The 22,136-nt window shown below is 48.0% G+C and overlaps 6 protein-coding genes and 1 non-coding gene across 7 annotated transcripts; 5 read left to right on the top strand and 2 right to left on the bottom strand.

The window, feature by feature from the left end:
- Window positions 1–462: 462 nt before the first annotated feature.
- ASPWEDRAFT_51597 (transcription factor domain-containing protein) lies at window positions 463–3,552 on the top strand (the record flags this gene model as incomplete). Its single annotated transcript, XM_040837620.1, has 6 exons — window positions 463–582; window positions 667–800; window positions 860–1,233; window positions 1,285–1,957; window positions 2,015–2,566; window positions 2,619–3,552. The coding sequence occupies 6 exons, from the start codon at window positions 463–465 to the stop codon at window positions 3,550–3,552; spliced, it is 2,787 nt and encodes a 928-aa protein (XP_040689270.1).
- A 400-nt stretch (window positions 3,553–3,952) lies between these two features.
- Window positions 3,953–8,927, bottom strand: ASPWEDRAFT_172392 (kinetochore-microtubule binding complex subunit SPC105; the record flags this gene model as incomplete). Its single annotated transcript, XM_040830930.1, has 5 exons — window positions 3,953–4,770; window positions 4,830–5,451; window positions 5,504–8,205; window positions 8,262–8,607; window positions 8,685–8,927. The coding sequence occupies 5 exons, from the start codon at window positions 8,925–8,927 to the stop codon at window positions 3,953–3,955; spliced, it is 4,731 nt and encodes a 1,576-aa protein (XP_040689269.1).
- A 397-nt stretch (window positions 8,928–9,324) lies between these two features.
- Window positions 9,325–10,278, top strand: ASPWEDRAFT_51592 (40S ribosomal protein uS17; the record flags this gene model as incomplete). Its single annotated transcript, XM_040837619.1, has 3 exons — window positions 9,325–9,499; window positions 9,812–10,050; window positions 10,210–10,278. 3 exons carry the CDS (start codon window positions 9,325–9,327, stop codon window positions 10,276–10,278), a joined length of 483 nt encoding a protein of 160 aa, XP_040689268.1.
- A 665-nt stretch (window positions 10,279–10,943) lies between these two features.
- On the bottom strand, window positions 10,944–13,019 carry ASPWEDRAFT_110487 (uncharacterized protein; the record flags this gene model as incomplete). The annotated part of the gene is made up of 3 exons (XM_040828181.1): window positions 10,944–12,160; window positions 12,349–12,424; window positions 12,591–13,019. The coding sequence occupies 3 exons, from the start codon at window positions 13,017–13,019 to the stop codon at window positions 10,944–10,946; spliced, it is 1,722 nt and encodes a 573-aa protein (XP_040689267.1).
- An 855-nt stretch (window positions 13,020–13,874) lies between these two features.
- ASPWEDRAFT_133788 (ENTH domain protein) lies at window positions 13,875–16,785 on the top strand. The gene is made up of 5 exons (XM_040829310.1): window positions 13,875–14,336; window positions 14,411–14,648; window positions 14,708–14,898; window positions 14,947–15,055; window positions 15,112–16,785. Exons 1-5 carry the CDS (start codon window positions 14,289–14,291, stop codon window positions 16,386–16,388), a joined length of 1,863 nt encoding a protein of 620 aa, XP_040689266.1. The 5' UTR covers window positions 13,875–14,288; the 3' UTR covers window positions 16,389–16,785.
- A 73-nt stretch (window positions 16,786–16,858) lies between these two features.
- On the top strand, window positions 16,859–16,943 carry ASPWEDRAFT_t134. Its single transcript has one exon. It is a non-coding gene; the product is annotated as a tRNA-Asp (tRNA).
- Window positions 16,944–19,593: 2,650 nt separating this feature from the next.
- Window positions 19,594–21,571, top strand: ASPWEDRAFT_109774 (uncharacterized protein; the record flags this gene model as incomplete). The annotated part of the gene is made up of 4 exons (XM_040828111.1): window positions 19,594–20,260; window positions 20,311–20,630; window positions 20,678–20,793; window positions 20,842–21,571. The coding sequence occupies 4 exons, from the start codon at window positions 19,594–19,596 to the stop codon at window positions 21,569–21,571; spliced, it is 1,833 nt and encodes a 610-aa protein (XP_040689265.1).
- Between the last annotated feature and the right edge of the window lie 565 nt (window positions 21,572–22,136).

The following is a 22,136-nucleotide window of genomic DNA, read 5'->3' as shown; positions in this document are numbered from 1 at the left end:
TTATCAGTGCCGACGTTCCGACAAGAAATATTCCCAATTAATAATGGGCATCTGCGGTTCGCAAAAGAAAACCCTTACTTTATCTCCATTTATTAGCTGCATTAAATCATAATACCGTCTATAACGGTAACTTAATCACTGTTCAAACGTGCCTGGATCTATATTAAGCAAAAGCACGCGTTCTGGTCCTCGTGGCGTTTTGGCGGACGTTGGATTTGCCTTTTGCGCCTGAAGTTTAGTGCCTCAGGTCTCCAGGCCCATCACCCACTTCACTCCATCTCCAAGTCTCGCTCTCTCACCCTCGCTCTTGGCCTCGCCTCGGTCTTCAACAACACAAAATAGACCCCCTTCTTCGATCCCATCACCATCCCATCTCATTAGGGTGCTTGGCATGGGCCGGTCTGCCGTTGGTGACCGCAGTACCGACTGCCTAGGCTAAGAGGGGAACAGAACAACCAAACCATGCAGCGTTCCACCGCATTTTCCCCGTGGGGGTCGCTGGACGGCCGCTCCATCGTACAGAAGAAAAATGCCAGATCGGACAACGGCTATGATGCAATGCCTCAAAGACGTAACCCACTGGTAAGATATTCATTGTTCCATCCTACAACTTTTTAAAAAAGAAACGGACATAGTAAACGTTAAACGTCTGTTTGTTTCCAATAGGCGTGCGAGATGTGTTATAAGAAAAAGATCAAGTGCGAGGTTGAAGGATCCAATCCAGCTTGTATCCAATGTTTGCGTCGGAATGTCAGATGCAAATTCACGACTAGGAAGGAAAAGAAAGAGAATACCAGAAGGTGGGTATAGAATGCTTTTTTATTATATTTCGTTGATGGTTGTTAACCGCATACCCCAGGACGCAATATATAAAGAACCTGGAAGAACGATTAAGACAGGCAGAGGCTGTGCTTAAAGCTGCTGGTATCTTGGATGACGAGATTCTTAGCCAAGGCGAACTGACTGATGATGACGACGAACTGTCAGAAAACGACAGCGAAGTTGAAGATGAGCAAGATGATGAGGATACTGACTATCCAGCAAACGGATCTTTCCGGAATGGGGGTATGTCAAGGTCATCAAGAACCCGGCCTCCCGGTCACTCAAGCCAAAACTCATGCGCTTCGTTGGATTCCAATGCCTCGTCTCGTAGGGATTCAATACCCGGTGACAGTGATATAGCACAGGTTCCGGTTTTGAAGCTTAATGATAAGGAGGACTCGAGATACTATGGTATGTTAAAATTTACTATTACCTCTTGTTAGAAGGGTGCTGACTCTCCAGGGCGATCATCCTTTTTGTCAATACTATCCAGGGAAGGTATCGAATGGATTAAAGACAAGACAGGCGATGTCAGTTTTCTCAGAATGCTATTCTCCGAGTCAGCGCATGATAGCCCATGGGATTACTGGAGACCCGATGTGTTTCATGACTTGTTTGCCTCCAAGGTTTTCAAACCATTACCACCCAGAGCAGAGGTCTTCACCCTCCTACGGGATTACTTTCGCACAGTGAACCGTTTGTTTCCAGTTTATCATGAAGAGTCATTCATGCAGCTGGTGGAATGGCAGTACACGCAACAGACATGCAATGATGCTGCCCGTTGGGCCAGTATCAACATCATACTGTCATTGGCGTACGAATACCGGTTTTCCAATAGTCTTAAGCCCGAAAAAGATAGGGAAAGGGCCTGGCTCTACTACAAGAACGCCATGTCAGTATATGCCGAATTAACCATGCGACGGACCGATCTCTTGAGCGTGCAGGCCCTTCTGGGTATGGCGCTCTTCCTTCGAGGAAACTCGGGTACTCAATCAGCACTGCCTATCGTGACGGCTGCCATCAGGTCCTGCCATAGGATGGGGCTTCATCGGAATATTCCAAGACCCTACCTCCCCGCTGTGGAGCAGGAGCAGAGGAAGAGAGTATTCTGGATCGCCTATATTATGGACCAGAGGTATAGTAGTTCTTTCTTTTGGCATATTCATTGAGCTAATCAATCCTCCCGTTGTAGTACATGTATCCGAGCAGGAAATGCCCCAGCTCAACATTCTGACGACTTTGACGTCGATCTTCCCACAGATAATACTGCTGATGGATGTCCAGTGGGAAACAACACATCCTTTTTCCGCCAGCTCTGCCGCCTTACGGTCATCAAGAGTCGGATATATGGCAAGTTGTATTCGGCCAAAGCTCTACACAATAAGTCTCCTGTGGATGTCATTGGAATCGTCGAGGAATTACACGCTGAACTCGAAGACTGGAGAGTTACCAGTCCCTTTGACAGTCATGTTAAACAGAAAGGAGCTGGTGAAGATTTTCTGCTGGGATTTGCATCAGTAGGCTTGCAGTTTGTATACTACAATTCGTTGATCATGATTCACCGCATGCCTCTCATTATCAACTTTGCCTATGCGACCCATGCTCAGCCCGGACTGGAGTGTCATTTTGATCCCAGGGTGCTTAATAGACAATCGTCTATTTCCAACGCGTACTGCGTTCAAGCGGCCAGGGACACATTGAGGCTTGTGAATAATATGCCTTGGGGAGATATTGCATGGATCTGGTGAGTCTTCCATGTTAATATTGTTGACATTCATCACTAACAGTTATCTCAGGTCCCTCCTGTATTACGTGTTCCTAGCAGTAATGACGATATTCGTGGCTATCCTGCGGGATAGTAAACATCCAAATGCCCGAGAAGACCTTCAATCTCTGAACATGGCCGCGACATTCTTTGCAACCCTCATCCCCGGCGAGGGAGCATGTCATTATGCCACCTTCATGGCCCGGATGTGCGCCAACTTCGAACGCATCGCTAGGTCAGTCCTCGAGCGGGACGAGAAGGCGATCACTCGTCACAGCAGTGTGAACTCTCATTCATCGAACGAAAAGCCCCCTCGCGCCCTCTCGAAACGAGCAAACCCAAAAGACTCTTTGGGGGCCAACCGAAGATCCCAATCCCTCTCTTCCCCCTCAAATTCTGGTCACGCCGCCAGTCTCGACATCCCCCACCTCGAGGGCCTTCCCCGCATCAACTCATCAGGCTACTTCGTCCCCGAAAGCCCCGATACCGCCTCGGAAGATCTCCCCTCATCTACAAACCGTCCTCTCCACAACACTGCCCTCCAAAACCCACCCACCACTACCACTGCTACTACCCCAGCAGACCTATCCAACCCTACAACCAGACACATCGCTCGAGGCTATAACAACCAACCCTCATCATACAATCCCATGTTCCCCGGATCCACCTTCTCTTCAACCGCAGAAAACACCACCCCCACCGAAGCCACACCCCCGGAACTCTGGCAAGTCCCCGTAACAGCCGATTGGGAATTCGGCGGCCAGTTTCTAGGCAGTCTCATCACGCATGGACTCCTTGAGCAAGACCCATTAATAACAACGATGGGATCCATGGTCCCTGGCCCCGTTGATATGGGCTTCCCTTTCGGGGATCAAAGCCAGAATCAGAACCTAGGGCAGGATCCCGGGTCGAATGATGCTTCTTCGCTGTGGTCGTGGCCTGGTATGTTCATGGGGCCTTTTTAACCGATCAGTTCTACTATCACTCCCAGATATGAAACTATAGGATTAAATTATATATGCGTACCCCGTATATAAAGATGGTTTGAGCCAGAGCATGATGTGATGATAACGACGGAACGAAATATTTACTAAGAGAGCGAAAAAAGAATATCGCATTTTTGCTCATAATATTCAAATGTGCAATATATGAAAATGAAACATCTGCATAGCTTCGAAATTCCAAACAGAAAAAAAGAGTAACAATAAACCAGGTACACCAAGTGACAGTTAAACAATAATAAGAGGCCGTACCGTTGGGAATCAAGAAACCGAAACACCTGGCCCGAATTCGTCAAATAATATTGTAGCGTAGAAAGAAAGACGAGAATTGAATATAAACAGACGCCTGGTATCCCTGCAGATTTTAAAAAACTGCTCCCGTAAGCATTTGAACAGCCTTGCTCCAAACACCATTTCCAAGTTGCACTGCGGACTTGTTGCCCTCAAGTCCGTTGTGGAGAATATTCTGCATTTCAGTCTCTGAAATGCCGGCTTCGTTGCCACTTCCAAAGCCGTAGACTTTGCTGGCAATCACTTCGGTTTCAAAGTCCATAGTGCCAATTTCTTTGGCATCGGCATCGCCGGCCCTAGGTACAATGCACGTCTTAACGGCGAAATCCACGTCAATTCTCTTGTTCCTTGTGTTAACGACTTTCTTAGACCCCTTCACAGTCGGTATTCTGCTAGATGCAGGTGAAACATTTCCAAGCAATGTACATCTAGCTCGTAGAGAAGGTTTGTCGTCCATCTCGGAGAACTTCAACTTGGTCACGCCACAGAATTCCAGCATGCGGGCCTCTTCCTCAAGGTTGAGCACAAGGTCCCAAGCTTCCGATATGAAGCGCAACAGTTGATTTGGTGCCGTTTTGGGTTGATCGATAGTGGCGATGTGATTTTGCAGGGCTTTCAAGACCAATGAGGCGATGGGAGAGAGATTTGGTGTCGAGATGGTCGACTTCTTGTCCCCATTGTGGGGACCATACCTCAACTCAAGAGGCATGTTCGTATTCTCAGCCTCGGTTTTCTTAGGAGAATTCTCGAGGTAGAATGCCCCAGGATGGAACATGAGTTGAAGTTGACTGCGGTAAGACATCGTCAACAACGGACCAGCAAAAGACTCCGGTGAAGACTTGGCAGATATGATGGACCAGCCTGTTTGTCGTTCGATCTTAAGAACCGAGTCTATGGAAAGATCAGTATAAGTAACAAAAGCGGTTTAAAAGAAAGGCAAGTCTGCTCACCCTTGAGTTCACTGATCTCTTTCGCACTCCAACCGCGACATTCCTCCTTGACTCTTTCGGCTTCCTGAATTTGTGTTGTGAAGTCTGCCTTGAGCTCTGCCCCAGCCTCGATAATGTTAGACTTTTCTTGGATCTCGCTTTGCATATCTTGGAGTTGCTTTTTCTTTAATGCAATCTCATCTTCGACGCTGGAGAGATTGTCCCGCGCATTGCGCAGTTCATCCTGATTGCAGTTCTCCATCTCGTCTGCCAACTGCTGCAACGTCGTAGCCTGCTCTCCAAGCGAAGAGTGTTTCTCAACCATTGCAGGCACAACACTGTTGAGAAGCGCCTCATGCTTCGAGAGAAGATCATCATCAGCCTTCATTTCTTCAACATGTCGGTTGAGTCCCTCTTTCAGACCCTCGAGTAGCTTCATTCTCCACTCATACCAAGTAGCTTTACTGAGCAATCTGGCATGGGTTTTGACATTTCGGAACTGATTGTCCATCAGCAAACGAATGTCGGGAGGAGCCGTGGCATATTCGCGGAATAATGGTGGGTTATCTGCATAGGTTTCGGTTTCAATAGATCGAATAACCTGTCTTCCCTCTGAGATATAGGATTTCAATTCCCGACAAGACTAAAATACAATCAGTACATGTATCCACTATGAAAAGGACAAGGCGACTTACGTGTTGATATAGCTCGAGCATAGGCACCGTACAGAATCCAGCAGCAACACAATCATCAAAGGTGGCTGGTTTAATCTCCTCAGAAAGCCTGGCAGCTCTTTTGCTGGCACTTCCTGGTGCAATCGTGTGTCGTCTTTTCGTTGTGGTGAGTTCCATGAAATGAATGTTGGTCATATTCAAGAACTCCTGCAATTGGATTGGCGGGAATTTGGATTCTTGATCCTCAGTCTCAACGTTTTCTCCCTTCTCTGCTTGTTCTGTTTCGGCTGAGAGATTCAAGGATTCCGATCCATCCTTCATAGGGCTTGGCATGATAGACCTTCTTGGTTCCTGAGTTGGAGTAGTACTTGCTTTAAGTGGCGACGAGACAAAACGCCCACGAGCGGGAGAGCGTGTCGAGCGTCGAACTGTCTCATCGACTGTCGGCGGTGCGGGAAGCCTGATATTCTTGACAGGGCTGGCTTCGCGACCCTTTAGACGCTTGGGTGTATTATCAGCTTCCTCCTCGTCGTCGTCCTGGTCCAGCTCTACTGGACGTTTACCCAGCAAGCCCCTCGCGGCACCAACATGCAAGCTCTTCCGACCGCGGAACTTGTTCTTCTTTGGTGTCAAGCTTGAGATCATATCCTTCAGATTAGATGTAGCGTCTCGTTCACTTGGATACGGTGGTATATGCCCATCTTCCCGGTATTCCTCTTCTTCACGCTCGCAGTCAACCTCCTCCTGGAGCTTCAATGGATCTTCAAAGCGCACACCACCCTGCTTTGGTTGCTCCTGAGGAACAAATTGCGGCGCATTTTCACCAATAGAGCGTCTTTTGTCCAGCATTTCCGCTACACGGGGAGATCCGAGCCCTTCTTTGTCAATTCCAAGACCTGAGGAACGTCTTCTGCCGTGGGGTCGCAGAACAAACAAAGGGGTTGACTGCCCAGTCGATGCATCTTGTCCAAAAAGGCTCTTGCGACCAGGTGATTTGTATTTACTTGCAGACTCCTTGAGCTCGGGTTCAAAAAGCTTCTTGGGCGATGCCCCTCGGAAGCTTATATTGCTTGAAGGAGGTGTTTTCCCAGGCGTGGTGGGTCGCTGAGCTTGGGGCGTCATCTGCTTTGGGGGAGTTGATTGTTTCTTGGCAGGTGATTCTTGCTCTGCTGGAATCGGAGTTGGTGTAGTTGATTTTCTTGGGCCTAAGCTTTGCCTCCCTGGCCGAGATCGCACACTTGCCAAGCTAGGACTACCACTCTCAGAAGCAACTGCAGCGACATGAACAGGTGCTGGGGGTTTTGATGGTGATTTTTCTGGGGATCTCGCAGGTGATTTCGCAGGTGACTTTGCCGGAGACTTTTGGGCCTGTTCTTGGAAAGGGGAACTTCCCAACTGTCCAGAGTCGGACTCCAGTTCCATCATCTTCTTTGCTTGGTCTTTATCATCGGATTCAAGTTCGGACGGCAGAATCCTACCCATGGCTGTCGTGACATCCATGCCTGCAGTCTGGTCGTCATCCTGAGGTTCAGTACGCTCTTCGATTGGCGGGAGTATGCCACCAACTGCCCCAGTCATTTCCATATCCATGCCATCGACATCCTCCTCATTATCCCATTCGGAGAAATTCCGGTCCTTACTGATAGGAGTGAAGGACTCCATTTGGTCGTCCTCGTCGTCGCCGTCGTCGTCTTCTTCCTCGTTGGGAACTTGAGATTGAGAGTTCTTACTCAGAACCCCGCCAACAACTGACGTAAACTCCATGGTCATCTCCTCATCCTCATTCGGGTTGCTGTCCGCTCCTATGGATTTTGCAGGGGATGTTGACTGCGCTATACCCCCAATAGCATTCGTAAATTCCATGGTTTGGTCATCGTAGTTCGTTTCCTCGCCAATCGACTTACGAGAAACAGCACTCTGTCGACCCGTTTGTTTAGAGAGTATGCCACCGATGGCGTTTGTCACATCCATGCTAAGATCTTCATCTTGGTCATCGTCGGCTTGTTCAAGAGACGGATAGTTTGGTTGAGATGGGTCGACATTTTCTTGGTCGTGCGAGGCACTAATATCCCCCCAGTCGAAGCTCTGCCTCTGTCCTTTTTTGATCCAGGGTTGGAAGGCACCGGTGATCTCCTGGTCGGCGATCTCCATGGACATTTCTCCAGTCTCGTCATACCCATTTTCCTTAGTTCCAGCTTCCTGGGCTGCTTGACGTAAAGCTTCATTTAGTCGAGCACTGGAGCTAGTGCTGGAGTTGGACCCATCAGATTGTGCTGTGGCGGCTGACTGAACGGTCATATCATCCATACTCATCGCCGTACTTTCGCCGTCAAAGTTGGTGTCAGATCCTGACGAGTTCCCATCATCTTCGTCTCCAGGAGGGCCTTGGAATCCGATATCATCACTGCCTGCAGAGCTTCCACTAAATGGACTAGATGATAGTTCTTGAGAGCCTCCGACATTATCATAATTCGAAGATGCTGATTGGTTCCTGATTTGTTGCAAATCTTGGTACTTCACTGGAGAAAACGTGATATCTGATTCTTCGCCGGCATCAGGGGAGGATGGAGGGTCGTTCTGTTCAGGTGCCGGTTGCTGGTTTGCGAGGGAGGATGCGCGACGGGTCGAGTTGGAGGTAGATGATGAAGTTGAGTCGTCTGGTATTTCCACTACGTTCCAGGTATGTAACGTTGCCTCCGGGGCGAAGGACACACGGCGGTTTGCTTCGGAGATTATCAGTTATTTGAGAACGATTGAAAGGTGGGGAATAGAAACTGACCCATTGACTTTCGGCGCGCTTCCCTTTGTTCAAGAATTCTTTTCCGCTCGCGATCTTTCTTCTCTTTCTCAACGGCCTTTCCGTCCCGAAGGGCAGATGAGGCATTGAAGCTATCGAATGGAGTGGCATGATTGTTGGTGCTAGAGGCTGCGGGCCCCGGGGTATCAAGGTCTATCAACATGCCCTCTTTCCCTTGCTCAGCCTTTTCATCATTGCCGCCATCCTGTTGCACACTGCGGGCTGGTGTTCGTCTGCGCGTTTCCTCGAAGGTCGGGATATTTCGGACTGGAGAGACAGGGACTGTAGGTTTTAGGATTGACTTGAGGGGTATAGCACCCGCCGAGGACTAAGATAGAACGACCAAGTCAGCTTGGTCCTGTGCTTTAATCAATGGAATATGGTGGGGCTGAAGAAGTTAATTACCTTGCGTCGGTTGCCATTCGAGTTCTGAAGCGCATCCAGACCACCAGGTCCTAAACTTTTGCTACGGGACTTCTTGTCCTTGCCCTTCGGTTTCGCATCACCATCTAGAGGTAAGATAGCGCCAATGTCTGTTGTAGAGTTCTCTTTGTCGATTCCTGACGTCAACTTTGATCGGGGTACGTGAGCGATAGAGCGACGAGCTCGCGGACGGAGCGACCCCGCGGAGTCACCTCTGGACGCCATGGGTCAGGCTGCGAGAAGCATAGACAAGAAAAGTGCCAGATTCAAAGCACCGGAAATTAAATGATCAGCAATAATATCTTCATGTGTATTGAATTGCGACAGGTATAAACATGATCAGGGCGAGCCGTTCCCTCCGCACTGCCATACAGAGGCGCGTCTCCCGGCGCCCGCTCATGTGATCGCCGATGTAAACAAACCAAAAAAGCCCTAGCCGAAGCGCACCATTCCCGAAGAGGGATAGTGTCGCCATCGCACACTCACCACACTGAATATCCGCCCTCGTCGAATAAATCTTTCTCAACATCGACGTCGACCACCGCAGCCCGACACCCCCCTCCGCGACGAATTTACCATCCAGCTCGACACCGCTTCCCCGTCGAACTGAATTCTCGCAACAATGGCGACCGAGTTGACCGTCCAGTCGGAACGTGCGTTCCAGAAGCAGCCTCACATCTTCTTGAACTCCAAGACCAAGGCTAAGAGCAAGAAGGCTGGCCAGGGTCGGAGATGGTACAAGGACGTTGGTCTGGGATTCCGTACTCCCAAGACCGCCATTGAGGGCAACTACATCGGTATGCAGGACCTACGTTGAATTTTTGCATGGGCGCATCAAATTTTACATCCGGAGGAAATGGACCCTTGGATTCTTTTTCGAGATTGGAGATGAGAAGCGATACGACATATCGAAAGAGACAAATTCGAGTCTACGGCGCAAAATGGAATCAAAGGCCATGAGAAAAAAAAAATTTAAAGCAAAAAGAGCCAAAGAGGACGTATTACTACGTCGTGTGCATATCGATTCTTCTCATCTCCAAAACCTCGAACTCGAACACCAAGACATCACCAGCGTCTGCATCTTGGACAAGCCCGCTAATATCAAACAGACAAGAAGTGCCCCTTCGTTGGATTGGTCTCCATCCGTGGCCGTATCCTCACTGGCCGTGTCGTCTCTACCAAGATGCACCGTACCATCATTATCCGCCGTGAATACCTCCACTACGTCCCCAAGTACAACCGTTACGAGAAGAGACACAAGAACCTCGCTGCTCACGTCTCTCCCGCCTTCCGTGTTGAGGAGGGTGACTGGGTTACCGTCGGCCAGTGCCGTCCTCTGTCCAAGACTGTATGTGACATTCGCCCCCTTGAGATAATCGTGCCGGACCGTTCAGTATCAGTTGAAGCATGGAACCGTCTACTACTGGGATATGCGGCGATACTCGAATGAAGATGGCTTTTGTCTATTCTTTCACAAGTGACTTTACCTAACATACTTTCTTAATAGGTCCGTTTCAACACCCTGCGTGTCCTGCCCCGCACTGGCAAGGCCGTCAAGGCGTTCAGCAAGTTCTAAGCGCGTCGATGATGGATGAAGGGGGTGCTTGAGGGAAAATACCTAGGGCAGCGGCATGACTGGATATAAGTTAAATTCTGACGGGTTGGGGATTGTTTTACGATTATCATGTCCCAGGTACCCTTCTGAAGAAAATATCCAAATAAAAAAAATTGATCCTCCTGTGATAGACCTATAACCGTACGGCAGCCCGGGGCAAGGGGAGTACCACGCATGGCGGTGCGAGCATGGGGCTTTCCAGTGCGAAATCAGGGTTGTCCCGTTTACTTTTACTCTTCAGGCTGCTGTCTTTTATACATTGGAGGATTCAATTAACCTTTTCTTCTTGTTTCTTGAAAAAAGATCCATGCCTGCATAGTTTACCATGCGTAGGGGCTTCGCTTCGGTCTGATCTAGATACATACAGTAGACATCACCATAATCTGATCTCATCGAAGTTTACATACCCGATTTCTCTGCTCACCACCAGTCCGAACAACCCTGCTCCGCGGCAATACAAAAAGTAACTAACCGGGCCATAGGGCATTCTGGCGGGCATTCTGTAACACTAGATTGAAAGCAACATTAAAATAATCATTTGATCAACTTTGCGACCTTGCAAATTGCGCTCTGCTCCGTAGAACAGAAACAGCCGCAACTTATTCGATATTCCCGTTCATGATTTGCTAAATGCGGTCTCTGTTAAAGGCAAAGACATCGTGTAGCCCCTGGTTCTCCCTAGGGCTCGTGATCTCGCTCAACAGCACTTGGTGGTCATCGTCGTTTTCGTCTTCATCCTCATCATCGTCATCGTCATCTTCATCGTCGAGTACAATGACATTGTCATTGTCAGTTGCTCTATAGTTGTTCTCTGTCAAAGGTGTTCCCATTGAACTTTGCGTAGGTGCAGTCGACCACCGCTGTAGCATAGGGCGAAAGAAGCGAATAGCCGGCATCGGGGCGGCAGGACTGGTAACAGGGCTGGTGACCGGGCTGTCGATAAGCCTGTTAATATTTCTTTCTGCAACGGTGTGAACTGAGCGGCGCTCTGGGGGGCATGGGGTCTCAATGATCGTCCATTCGTCATCGGGCTCATCGGTCTCTATGGTTTCTAAAGACGTCGGCGTATTGGGGAGATTCGCTCCTAGAGCTGGAGATGTTGCAGCCGACATACCATATGCACCATGTGTACCTCTAAAGTACTCATCCCAGGAGCCATTTCTCACCTTAAAACCAAAAGAACGCGCAAAGCTTTCTGCGACAGCTTCGCAGTAGCCTTGGGGAACTTTCAACTGACCAAGGAGCCGTCCGATAGCATATCCAGATTGATGGTCAAGTTTTCCGTGCCCTTTTCCATAAAATTCTTTTAGGTATCCACGAAGGTATTGGTGAGTCGACATTTTCTCGAGTTCCAGGCGTTCTCTGATTTCCGAATCTTCATTTACGATAGCCATCAATCTTGTTAGTTTGAAAGAACAAACAACAGCTGGTGTGGGAATTTTTCCCCATATCAACCATTCTCCACGTCCGTCGTATCCTTTGATTCGGATTTTCAGTCTCTTCACTTGATACTTCGCAGAGAATAGCTCTGTACCAAGGAGGAGAGGGTCAATTATTGAAATCAATGCCCCTTCCTGGGCCCTGAGTGCACGGTGTATGGGTGCACGAGGAGATTTAAATGTTGAGATTAAAGGGGATGCATTTTGTGCAATGCTAACATGATTTCGAATGAAATAGTCAATTTCAGTTTGGGAAAAGTCACTGGCAGTTCGATAGGACATATCAGTGTCGGCAAAATAGCCTGCGAGGAAGACTTTTGGTGTATTGACTCCTTGAGAATCAACATTAGACCATCTCCAGAGTAATTTTGGTCTATCTCTGTGCTCAGACTCAGGTTCTGCCTCTGGTCCAGATTCAGGCTCGGGTTCAGGTTCAGGCTCAGGTTCGGGTTCAGGCTCAGGTTCGGGTTCAGGCTCAGGTTCGGGTTCAGGTTCAGGTTCGGGTTCGGGTTCAGGTTCAGACTCAGGCTCCGGCGATGTCTTTGATCCAGTCAATAGCTAATAACAAAGACGAGTGTCTTTTAGCACTTACTTACCTCTGAATTGACGAGTGGATGACCCTCACAAACACACCAGAAGCAAACCCTGCCATTCCCGGTACAAATGCTCTGGCTAGGGCTGTTTTCAAAAGATGGGGTGGTCGGTGTGACGGGAGTGTTCAGAACATATGAGGCAGAAGGAGGCGTTTGCTGGCCAGTTGGAAAGCTGGAAGTTGTTGGCGAAGTATTCTGTGTGGGTTAGCATCATATTACTTAGAAACTGGTATGAACTTACCGGTACACGCAGGCCCTGGCTACTTAAGGTTCGCCGGGTTTTCAAGGAGAAGGTTGAAGTATTAATATTATCAAATTCTTTCTCCTTTAACTCCATTCCGTGGGCTCGAGCAGTATCTCTGATTCTTTGGATAACGTAAGACCAGACACCTTGTTTATCAAAGGGTGTGTTAACGTGGACTTCGCTCCATATGGGGTCCCCGTGTCTCCGCATGTCGTGCCACTGTGTATCAATGGTAGTAGCGGCCAGTCCATTAGTTATATTGAGACCTCTAAGATGGTTTTCGAAAATTTTGTTGAAAACATCTCTATAACCAATGCGGGTCCTCTTGAAAAAGCGAAAGAGACAACAGAGGACATATCGTTGCTCATTGTCCCACCTGTTCCTCTGGTCCGGTTTCCCATAGTCAAGACCCTCTCCATAATCCATAATAGGGGACTCTGGTGGGAAGGTTAACTGAATAGAGGGAGGAAATTGGAAAAAAGGAAGATATTAAAAAAAAAAAATTCGGGTTTTTGGTATCGAACGGATTAACTGTTGAGTTTGATGTCAAGGTTGAAAGTTAAGGAATAATCTTGCTGCTACCACGAGAAGATAGTAGGATAGGAAGAAAGGTAGTGTTGAAGAGGTAGGGGAAGAAGAGAAAAGAGAAAAGGAGTGGTGGTCAAAGGCATATTTTGTTGTGGGATAGTAACACTGAAGTCGAGATCGAGTGAATAGTAGGAGGCTGGACCACCACAGGGCTTTGGCGATTGAATATGAAACATATTGATCAGATGAGAGGATTAGCTCGTTCTAGAATGTGTAGTAGAAAGAGTGGTTTGGATACTCAAGGAGTTATCTGGTAGAGAAGGTAATGGTGGATATATATACCGGTGGTGGTGATAGAGAACACTGGTTTTAAAGAGATGACAAGAGGGAAACAAAGACAGATTTAGATACCCTAGACGTTATATAAACATCTAATCCGAGAATTCTCTTTATTGTAACAGGTATATCTTGGCTTTAGCCACTGTAAGGTAGTGGTGTTGCGTAGTTGAGGTTTAAGTGAGAAGACACGAGAGCCAATGTGATAGACACCTGAACACTAATTCCATAAATAAGATTATATCTACTTGTAGTCAATCATCAACTGTAAATCGGGGGAATTTAATTATTTCATTCTACGACTCCATCCCCTTTAACTAAAGACACGACGTTGAAGATGTATGCGGGTTGCGTCACGGCTTGACGGTTGACCAGATCCTCGTGCGCTAAGAACGCCGAGCTCCACCGGGGAGATTCGCTTTGTCTTGACTTCACCACCAACACCCCGGAAGGGCTAAAGCTCCTCCGTTCATGTCCACACTGCGATCAGTATTCTTCTGACTATTCTATCCTCGATTCCATCCGTCTCCTGCTAGACTGCAATCACCAACCCGTCGGCTCCGATTCAACTGCCTTCGACGATTGCCGCCCCCCCCCCTCTCATCACCCTGACACACTGCGCAATCAATCACCGGTATCCCAGCATGGCTCAATGAGCCATGATGAGTACTCTTGGTGATTTTTTAGAAAGATCTACTCGGGCACTACGATAATATTCCAATTTTCTTGCTGTGACGATATCACCATCTCCCAACGTCCAATCCCCCGACGAGCCAACGACCGTCCCCTTATTCCCGTCACGGCCCAATTTAGGAGCCTAACTGGTCGACAATGTCTGGCAACTTTGAGAAGTCTGTGAAAGGGGCCACCAAGGTCAAAGTCAGTTACCGCAGTCTCTGGGTATTCGATTTTTCATCGGTTTGTAATGCTGACGGCTTTTATTTTACGGACAGCTTGCGGCCCCTAAATCCAAATATATCGAACACATCCTGGTAGCGACCCATACGGGTGAGGCGGGCGTTGCAGAGATTTTCCGGACATTACACCTTCGACTTCGTGATTCAACATGGACGATAGCGTTCAAGGCGCTTATCGTGGTCCACCTCATGGTGCGGGAGGGGCAATTGGATGCTACATTACAGCACATGGCTCAAAACCCAAAACAACTCGTAATCAGCGGTTTCTCAGAGGGTGAGTCAAGCGGAATTGATTGGGACAAAATTTTGGAGGGGCTAACAAATCAACTACAGTGCAGTCGCAGGGACATAATATCCGGAGGTATTCCGACTACCTTATTGCGCGCGCTAGAGCATTCGAGGATACAAAAACCGATTACGTACGAAGCGGGCAAGGACGCATGCGAAGATTGACGGTGGAAAAGGGTCTACTAAGAGAGACCGAAATTGTTCAGAAGCAAATACGGGCATTGCTTCGTTGTGATGTAGGTTCTTCGAGCGGTGTCTCTTTAGCAGTACTAACAACCGTTTAGCTGTTGGATGATGTTGAAAATGAAATCACCCTAACAGCTTTCCGCCTGCTCACCCTGGATCTCATGACTCTTTACTCGGTCATGAATGAGGGCACGATCAACGTCTTGGGTAAGTGCTTTTTCCGGGCACTGGTCTGTAACTTGTTCTTACGTTATATATAACAGAGCATTATTTTGAAATGTCACGGACCGATAGCGAACGCGCCTTGGAGATCTACAAGAGATTTGCAGCACAAACAGAGGAAGTGGTTAAATTCCTTGGAGTCGCAAGGCACTACGAATCAGCAACACGCCTAGAGATACCAAAACTTAAACACGCTTCTACAGACCTAACGCGCCTTCTTGAGGATGACCTGAACGATCCGGATTTCGATCTGCGCCGAAGGGAATATCTGTACCGAAAGCACGGAAAGAGAGCCCCCTCGTCTTCAACAAGTGCCGCGGCAAATGGGTCGACTGTTGATTCGAATTCCACACCCCGACCTCAAACAGCGCCCAAACCCCTCCCAAAGGCCAATCCAGACTTGATTGACTTCTTTGACACAATTGAACCAAGTCAACAACAGGTATCGCAACATTTACAGCAGCATCAGCAACAGCAGGCGATGCAATTCCAGCAAACTGGATTCCAACCACAGCAAACTGGCTTTCAACCGCAGCAGACCGGCTTCCTTCCACAGCAGACTGGGTTCCAGCCACAGCAGACTAGCTTTCAACAGCAACAAGGCCTCTATCCTCAACAGACAGGTTTCCAACAGCCTCAACCGACTGGATTCGGAGGATCGTATGCGCCGCAGGGGAGCAATCCGTTTGGACAACCACCGGTTCCACAACCGCTTCAACCAACACCGACTGGTGCAGGGTTTGGCGGGTACACGCCACAGCCACAGTCGTACGGATTTCAAGCCAACCTTCCTTCTATTCCTCAAAGCGATCCCACTTCTTTCCAACAGCAGCAGCCAATGCAGAGCGCACAGCAACCGCAGCAACTGCAGCCACAACCAACAAATCCTTTTAGACAGTCAACGTTGTTGAGCACGCCAACTGGAGGAGCAACGCCAGCCAGGTCACTAAGCCGACAGAACACAAACCCCTTTGCGCGACGTCTCTCAACGGCCAACCCACAATATGCTGCAGAGGCGCCATTCCCTCCACCTTCTCAGCCCCTACCCCAACCACCGGTACAAACTCTTCAGCCTCAGCGAACGGGTACTAACCCTTTTGCTCGGAGCTCTTCTGTCCCTCCTCAGCAAGGGTTGCAGCCACCGGCTGCAGCACCACTCCGGCCCAACCCCACAGGAAGCACAAATCCGTTCCGGCAAAGTGCTTTTGTAAACCAGCAGACTGGCCAGGGGTGGCAAGTAGGTGGCCAGCAGGGCACAATGGGCGGCTTAGAACAGCTGGATACCATGCCAGTCTTCCCTCGACCGGGTATGATATGATTTTTCGGGCTTCCATTAGTAGTCTTCTTGATTGCGCAGATGCTACCCCAGTGAGAGTAGCAGGCCTCAAGGGCCGAAGGATGGTGTTTTGCATTTTGAGCCTACCCTATATCTCTTTTATTGTTTTGCTTGTTTATTTTTATTTTATCCCTTCTAGTATTCTTTTTAGTCTTCATGCATAACTCTTGGTAGTCTGGGCTCGCAGTGCGGGCACATACTTGCTGTGTAGCAGGATTGTACTGGTGCGTGTACCAAGACATCAGCGAGCATAGATTTTATTCATATACGGTTTTAAAGACTCCTGATAATTCACACCTATGTAATTGGTCGACTTAACAATGATGTTGTGCTTATGGAACCTGAAGTCTAAGATCAGCCCATTGGATATAAAGACTGCTACTATTAGACCAGTTGAGAGGCCATTCTTACATCATCCCACCAAGTGGTCGAGCAGTAACTCGACTATCCCATCTTCCTTGGTCTAGTGGTCATGATTTCCGCTTGTCATTAACCTGATAAGCGCGGGAGACCGGGGTTCGATTCCCCGAGGGAGAGACCTTTCTTTTTTGCTTTTATTTTTTTCACTCTCGTCAGCTACAAGCAAACAACAAACAACGATAATAATCCAATTACTATATTATCTATCTCGTCCAAAGCCACTTACTTCACCAGCCAAAATCAGTATTTAGCGTAAGCATTTAACCGCTGTAAATTAACAGCCTCTGACTCCTCGGAAATTCCGACCTGGAGTCTTCTTACCTTACATGCATAAAAAAAAAACCTACACCGTGTATATCTACTATGTAGGGCAATTTATGCATCGTTTTCCAGCACTAGAAAGTTACTGCCCAATCTCAATCACACTGTCACATGCGGGAAAATTTATACCCGAATCTTTGTTAAACTTCTGGATTAGTTAGAAGATGAAGCGATGTTCTCCAAGGCATGGACGGGTATGGTGGAACGTTTCGGAAATATTCCGGACCAGAACAGAGAGAACGGACGGGAAGGGAAAGAGAAAAAGAAAGTCAGCCCTATCAAAATCTGCGATGATAGCGTTGTCTCGTCTAATGTACATCATCTAGGCAAAGAATTGGGATTTGAGAGTAAGGTAAATATACTAAATGGTTTGTATGACGATAGATTTGGTCCCACCGAAACGGCCATGAGAACACCCAGGGTTAACTAAAACTGCCTAGGTACTAACTTGTACAAGTTAGCACTGGAAAGTAAGATGGATTATCTATCCACCCGTGACTCATAGGGCATATTAAATAGCCAAGCTAGAATACTGTAGTTTGCAACTACGATTATTGCTGCCCGGGTGTTTATGTTGCGAGATCCGGTAAGGTATGCGGATTGTATGGTGTATATCCGGACAGTACCTAGGCTTTTACAGTCCGCCGCGTAGACAGTGGGGATGTTGTCGGTGGTTTCAGGCGAGGGTGAAACGTTGACATTTTGGAGAGGATAAATTAACTAATACACATGGAGTATCTTACGCCGGGAGGGATTTGAGAAAGTCAGAAAGAAGGCGAAGATTTTGCGGGTGTTGCTCTTTTTTATTTATATCGAACTGAAATTGCTATATATCTCACCACGTAACAATGTGGATTGACTTCCTTTGCACCAAGCATCAAAAAAAGAAAGAAATAGTCCTGGTGATGCCTGCCTGCCATCATCTATCGTAGACAATACCAGATGGAAACCCGGAAATAAAATGCAAGCGGCGAAAACCCTGTTTCTGATCCCTGCCAAGTGAGTTGTTGACAAGGATGGGGCGATTCCTGCAGATCCCTAGTGGTATTGTATGAATACCATCAAGAATTGGTAAGTACTAAGAAGTTATTATGAGTCAATAAATATATCATCAAAGAATCTGCCATTGAAGATATCGTTGTCTCTCTGTGAGTCTCTATGTCAAAAGCAGATACCGGCCGAAGAGCATATCCGAGTCTATCGGAAGATGAATACGCAATACGCGTGGTGGTGAAGTTTATTCTCATACATACACTAAGATGCAAAACAGACGGTTTTATTATTCAAATACTACCTTAATTTGTGCTAAAACCTAATAACATGATTAATTACCCTGATGCTTTCCTTGGCGCAACATCCAGCATTCGGATATCGGATTGTAATGCGGCTCAAGACCCACTGTTAGTGAAAACACAGAAACAGTTTTAGATGAGTAGATAAATAAGTATTGACATATGATATGATATTGAATCCGTATATATGTATATCAATTATGTATATACCTAGTTAGGTATATAACTGATGATGATGAATGTGATATGATAACTATCAGATCGGATGTACTCAACCGGATCCCTGACCAACCACCATAAACCACAACCAACAGAGAATAGCCAGAGAACCAATAGAAGAAGGAGATATTCCCTACTTTTAATATCAGCTGTTGGATCACATTCATATTCATATTCATATTATTGTTAATCGTACAATTCCTTACAGTATGCCCCACTCGGGTCCGGCAGCAGCAGCATCCGAGATCTCGGCCTCGTGTGCTTTTTTTTACTTTTGCTCGTTTTCCCGTGATTTTTCACCTCGTCGTTTCTCTGGTTCGACACGCCATCCTTCAAGATTCCCCACGATCTTGCAAGGCACCGGGATTTCTTCCTTCTGACTGGCTGGCCAGACGCTAGCAGTTACGCAGTTGTTTTCCGCTGTTCCTTCGCTTCGTCTTTTTTCTCGCTTTCGACTTACGAACCCTTACCGTAACTGACTGAACAGCCCCCCCTCTTCTTCTTTTCTTCTTCTTTTCCCTCTCTCTCTGCCTTGGCCCGTCTGACATTCCTTCAGCCTCGTCGACGACTCACTATGGGCTTTTCCTGATAAGGGCAGTGTGCTGGCCATTCAGCTTATTTCTTTCCTCCCAAGTCTCCTCTTCTCCGCCACTCCTTTCTCTCTGCTTTTCCCCTTCTCGTCCATCTTCACCTCCTCATCGTCAGCCTCATCGTCATAGTTCTGCTTGTCTTAGAACGATGGATGCCATGTTCGAATATCATCAGCTGGATCTGTGATTGTTAGTTTGAAACTCGCGACTGTGATGGATGCCAAGAACTTTCCTCTTGAGCACGCTGTCTCAGGCCACGAGCAGTATGCCCTCCCTTTGCTGGGAAATTCCACCACTTGGATGAATTCGGCCCCCCCTCCTCCTTCTTATACCCCTCCGGATTCGATGCCACACGCGACTACCACGACGCCCCCTTCTGCGACGGACGATGATAATGGGTCTCGACCTTCCCCCTCCTCCGCATCTGATAACCGCGGAGATAATGGCAAAAATGCGGCGTCGAAAAACCGTAAACCCCGCAAGAACAATGCGTCTGGTGGCAAGTCATCCTTGTTCTGGGTCCATACCGACCCTGAATCGGTTTCAGGGGGCTCCAGGGAGGAAACGCTGAAACGCATCCGTTCCCATGTCATGTCGGAGCATAATCGCAAGAAGCGACTGGAAAACACCAAACGCTACAAGAGCAAGACCTGGAAACACCTCGCGTTTCAACCCGTCGAAACCACCGCCACGGCGGCCGCCAACACGACCACCCCAGCTGGCTCGAAAAAATCACCCGCCTCGTCTGGCAGTCGAAAATCCTCGTCGCCATCATCCTCATCCTCCGCATCTCCCTTGTCTTCGTCCTCGTCACCCCAGCAATATAAACAAAATGAGCTTGCCGTCACGAACGCTCCTTCTGCCGTGGGGAACCTTTCACCCCCGTTTACACAGGCCGCACAGCCTTTCCCCGGAGCATCTCCGTGGAGCTATGTGGGCCATAACGCTAACGATGCGTTTTGCACGACTCATACACAGCTATCCGGTCGTATGCTGCGGCATCTGGAGTACTGTAAGCGCTCATACGTCATTATTGGAAATGCTTTATCTGACACTGGATAGTTCTTCGCGATTTGACCCCAATGGCATACCCGTTACAGAGACGACACGGGCCGAAAATCCAGGCGCACTGGGGGACATTGGTCCAACATGACCCTGCTTCGCTGCATGCTTCCATCTGTGTTGCTGCAACTAATGCAGCTCTTATGACTGGAGAGTTTCCTATGCTCGATCCGAACAGACAGCGGACCAGTGTGCTTATGCTCGATACTTTCCATCATCGCGGTGAAACGATTAAACTTGTGAACGAGGGATTATCAGACCCGGTCAAAGCTGCAAGTGATGAATTAATTGCGGCCGTTTCGATCTTGCTTACGATCGAGGTATGTGATTTTTATTTGGGTTTATTGTGCTTTGCTGATTAGGTCAGGTCGCTTCTGGAAACCCTGACTACATAAAAATCCATCTAGCTGGGCTGAGGCAGATGGTGGCTTTGAGGAATAGCTTTGCCGATGTGCCTCCAGATGTTCGATTCCAGATTTCATGGTGAGTTATCCTCGTCATCATAAATGTACAGTCTATTGACGTTTATAGGACGGATATCCGAGTCGCATGCATGGCTTTTACCAAACCGATCTTCCCCTTTGTCCGCTATGCCCGCCCATCTCACTTCTCACTCACCCCTCCGATCCCGGACCTTTCGATTACTGGCTCTCGCTTAATATCATTGATTGAGATACCCGGTCTCTTTGACGATGCCTTGTGCAAATCGATATACGATCTCCTGGAGCTCACGTGGTATTCAGAGTGGATCAAGGGCGCGGTATACCGGGAATTTGACGATGAGATGGAGACATACTTCAATTCTGAAGTGTTGTATGTCGAGTACTCGCTTCATCGCGATCGATTTGCGGAGACAGGCGAGGCCAAGGGCGACCTGTCGATTGGGGGAGGCGTTCGACTGGCCTGTCTTTTGTTCCACAACACTGTAATTTGGGATTTTTACCCGAACAACGGGCTTGTGTTTCCCAAACCGATAATTGCTCTCCGGTTGGCACTGGGGAGCACCATTCCAACAGGATGCTTCTCACACTGCCGGGATTTGCTGATCTGGCTCTTGTTCATCGGAGCCTGTAGCTCCCAGCACCTATTTGAGCGATCCTTTTTCGTGACCGAGATGGCCACTGCAGTAAGGAGTGCAGGCATCCAGTCCTGGCAGGAACTCCGAGCGCTACTGCTAGGTTTCTTCTACGTGGACCGTCGATACCTGGCACCACTGCGAGGACTCTGGGACGAAATCCATATGGTACCAATCCAGGTCTAGTATTTAATAATAATGACTGTATATAGCTGCATAATGATTGATGATACTGCTACATATGACATAGAAGCATGACATAGAAACTGAATGATCTGAATGAGTCTTCGAATCTTCAATAGGGGGTACTCCTTACATCTAAAATAACCTACTGGGTCGCGATCCACATTCCAATTTGACGGCTGTCAGTCCGGAATGCCATGACGAAAAGGAAAACAAACTAGCTGATATTGACACTGGTGAATCATACTTGGACCCCTACCAAGAAAAAAAATATGGGACTGGACGGTGATATCTCTGTTCTCGCTCGGAGTTCGGTCGGAGGAGTTCACCGAGTTTTTTCCAGCGTACACTGAAAAGATCCCTAATAATCATAGAATAGCAGGGGAAAAAAAACCAGAAACAAATAAATATATAAAACAAAACAGAACGAAAACCAGAATGAAAAGCGAAATCCCAAAAATCAAAAGGGTGAGGGGGAAAAAAGCAGTTGCACAAGGCAGTGTCAACTCCATGACTCCTCGACATGTCCGTCTTCAGCAAAGTCAACGAACCGCCGAGCGGAATCCGA

This window comes from Aspergillus wentii (assembly GCF_001890725.1).
Source record: "Aspergillus wentii DTO 134E9 unplaced genomic scaffold ASPWEscaffold_4, whole genome shotgun sequence".
In the NCBI taxonomy this organism is placed as follows: Eukaryota; Fungi; Ascomycota; class Eurotiomycetes; order Eurotiales; family Aspergillaceae; genus Aspergillus; species Aspergillus wentii.
The sequence above is the reverse complement of the archived record's forward strand: the minus strand, read 5'-3'. Positions and strand labels throughout refer to the sequence as shown.

Excerpts from the sequence above, each read along its gene's own strand:
- ASPWEDRAFT_133788 (XM_040829310.1), top strand. The coding sequence starts at position 14,289 with ATGTCTGGCAACTTTGAGAAGTCTGTGAAAGGGGCCACCAAGGTCAAA. Across the intron at positions 14,649-14,707 it reads AATCAGCGGTTTCTCAGAGG|TGCAGTCGCAGGGACATAAT; the intron begins GTGAGTCAAGCG and ends AATCAACTACAG. Across the intron at positions 14,899-14,946 it reads GGGCATTGCTTCGTTGTGAT|CTGTTGGATGATGTTGAAAA; the intron begins GTAGGTTCTTCG and ends ACAACCGTTTAG.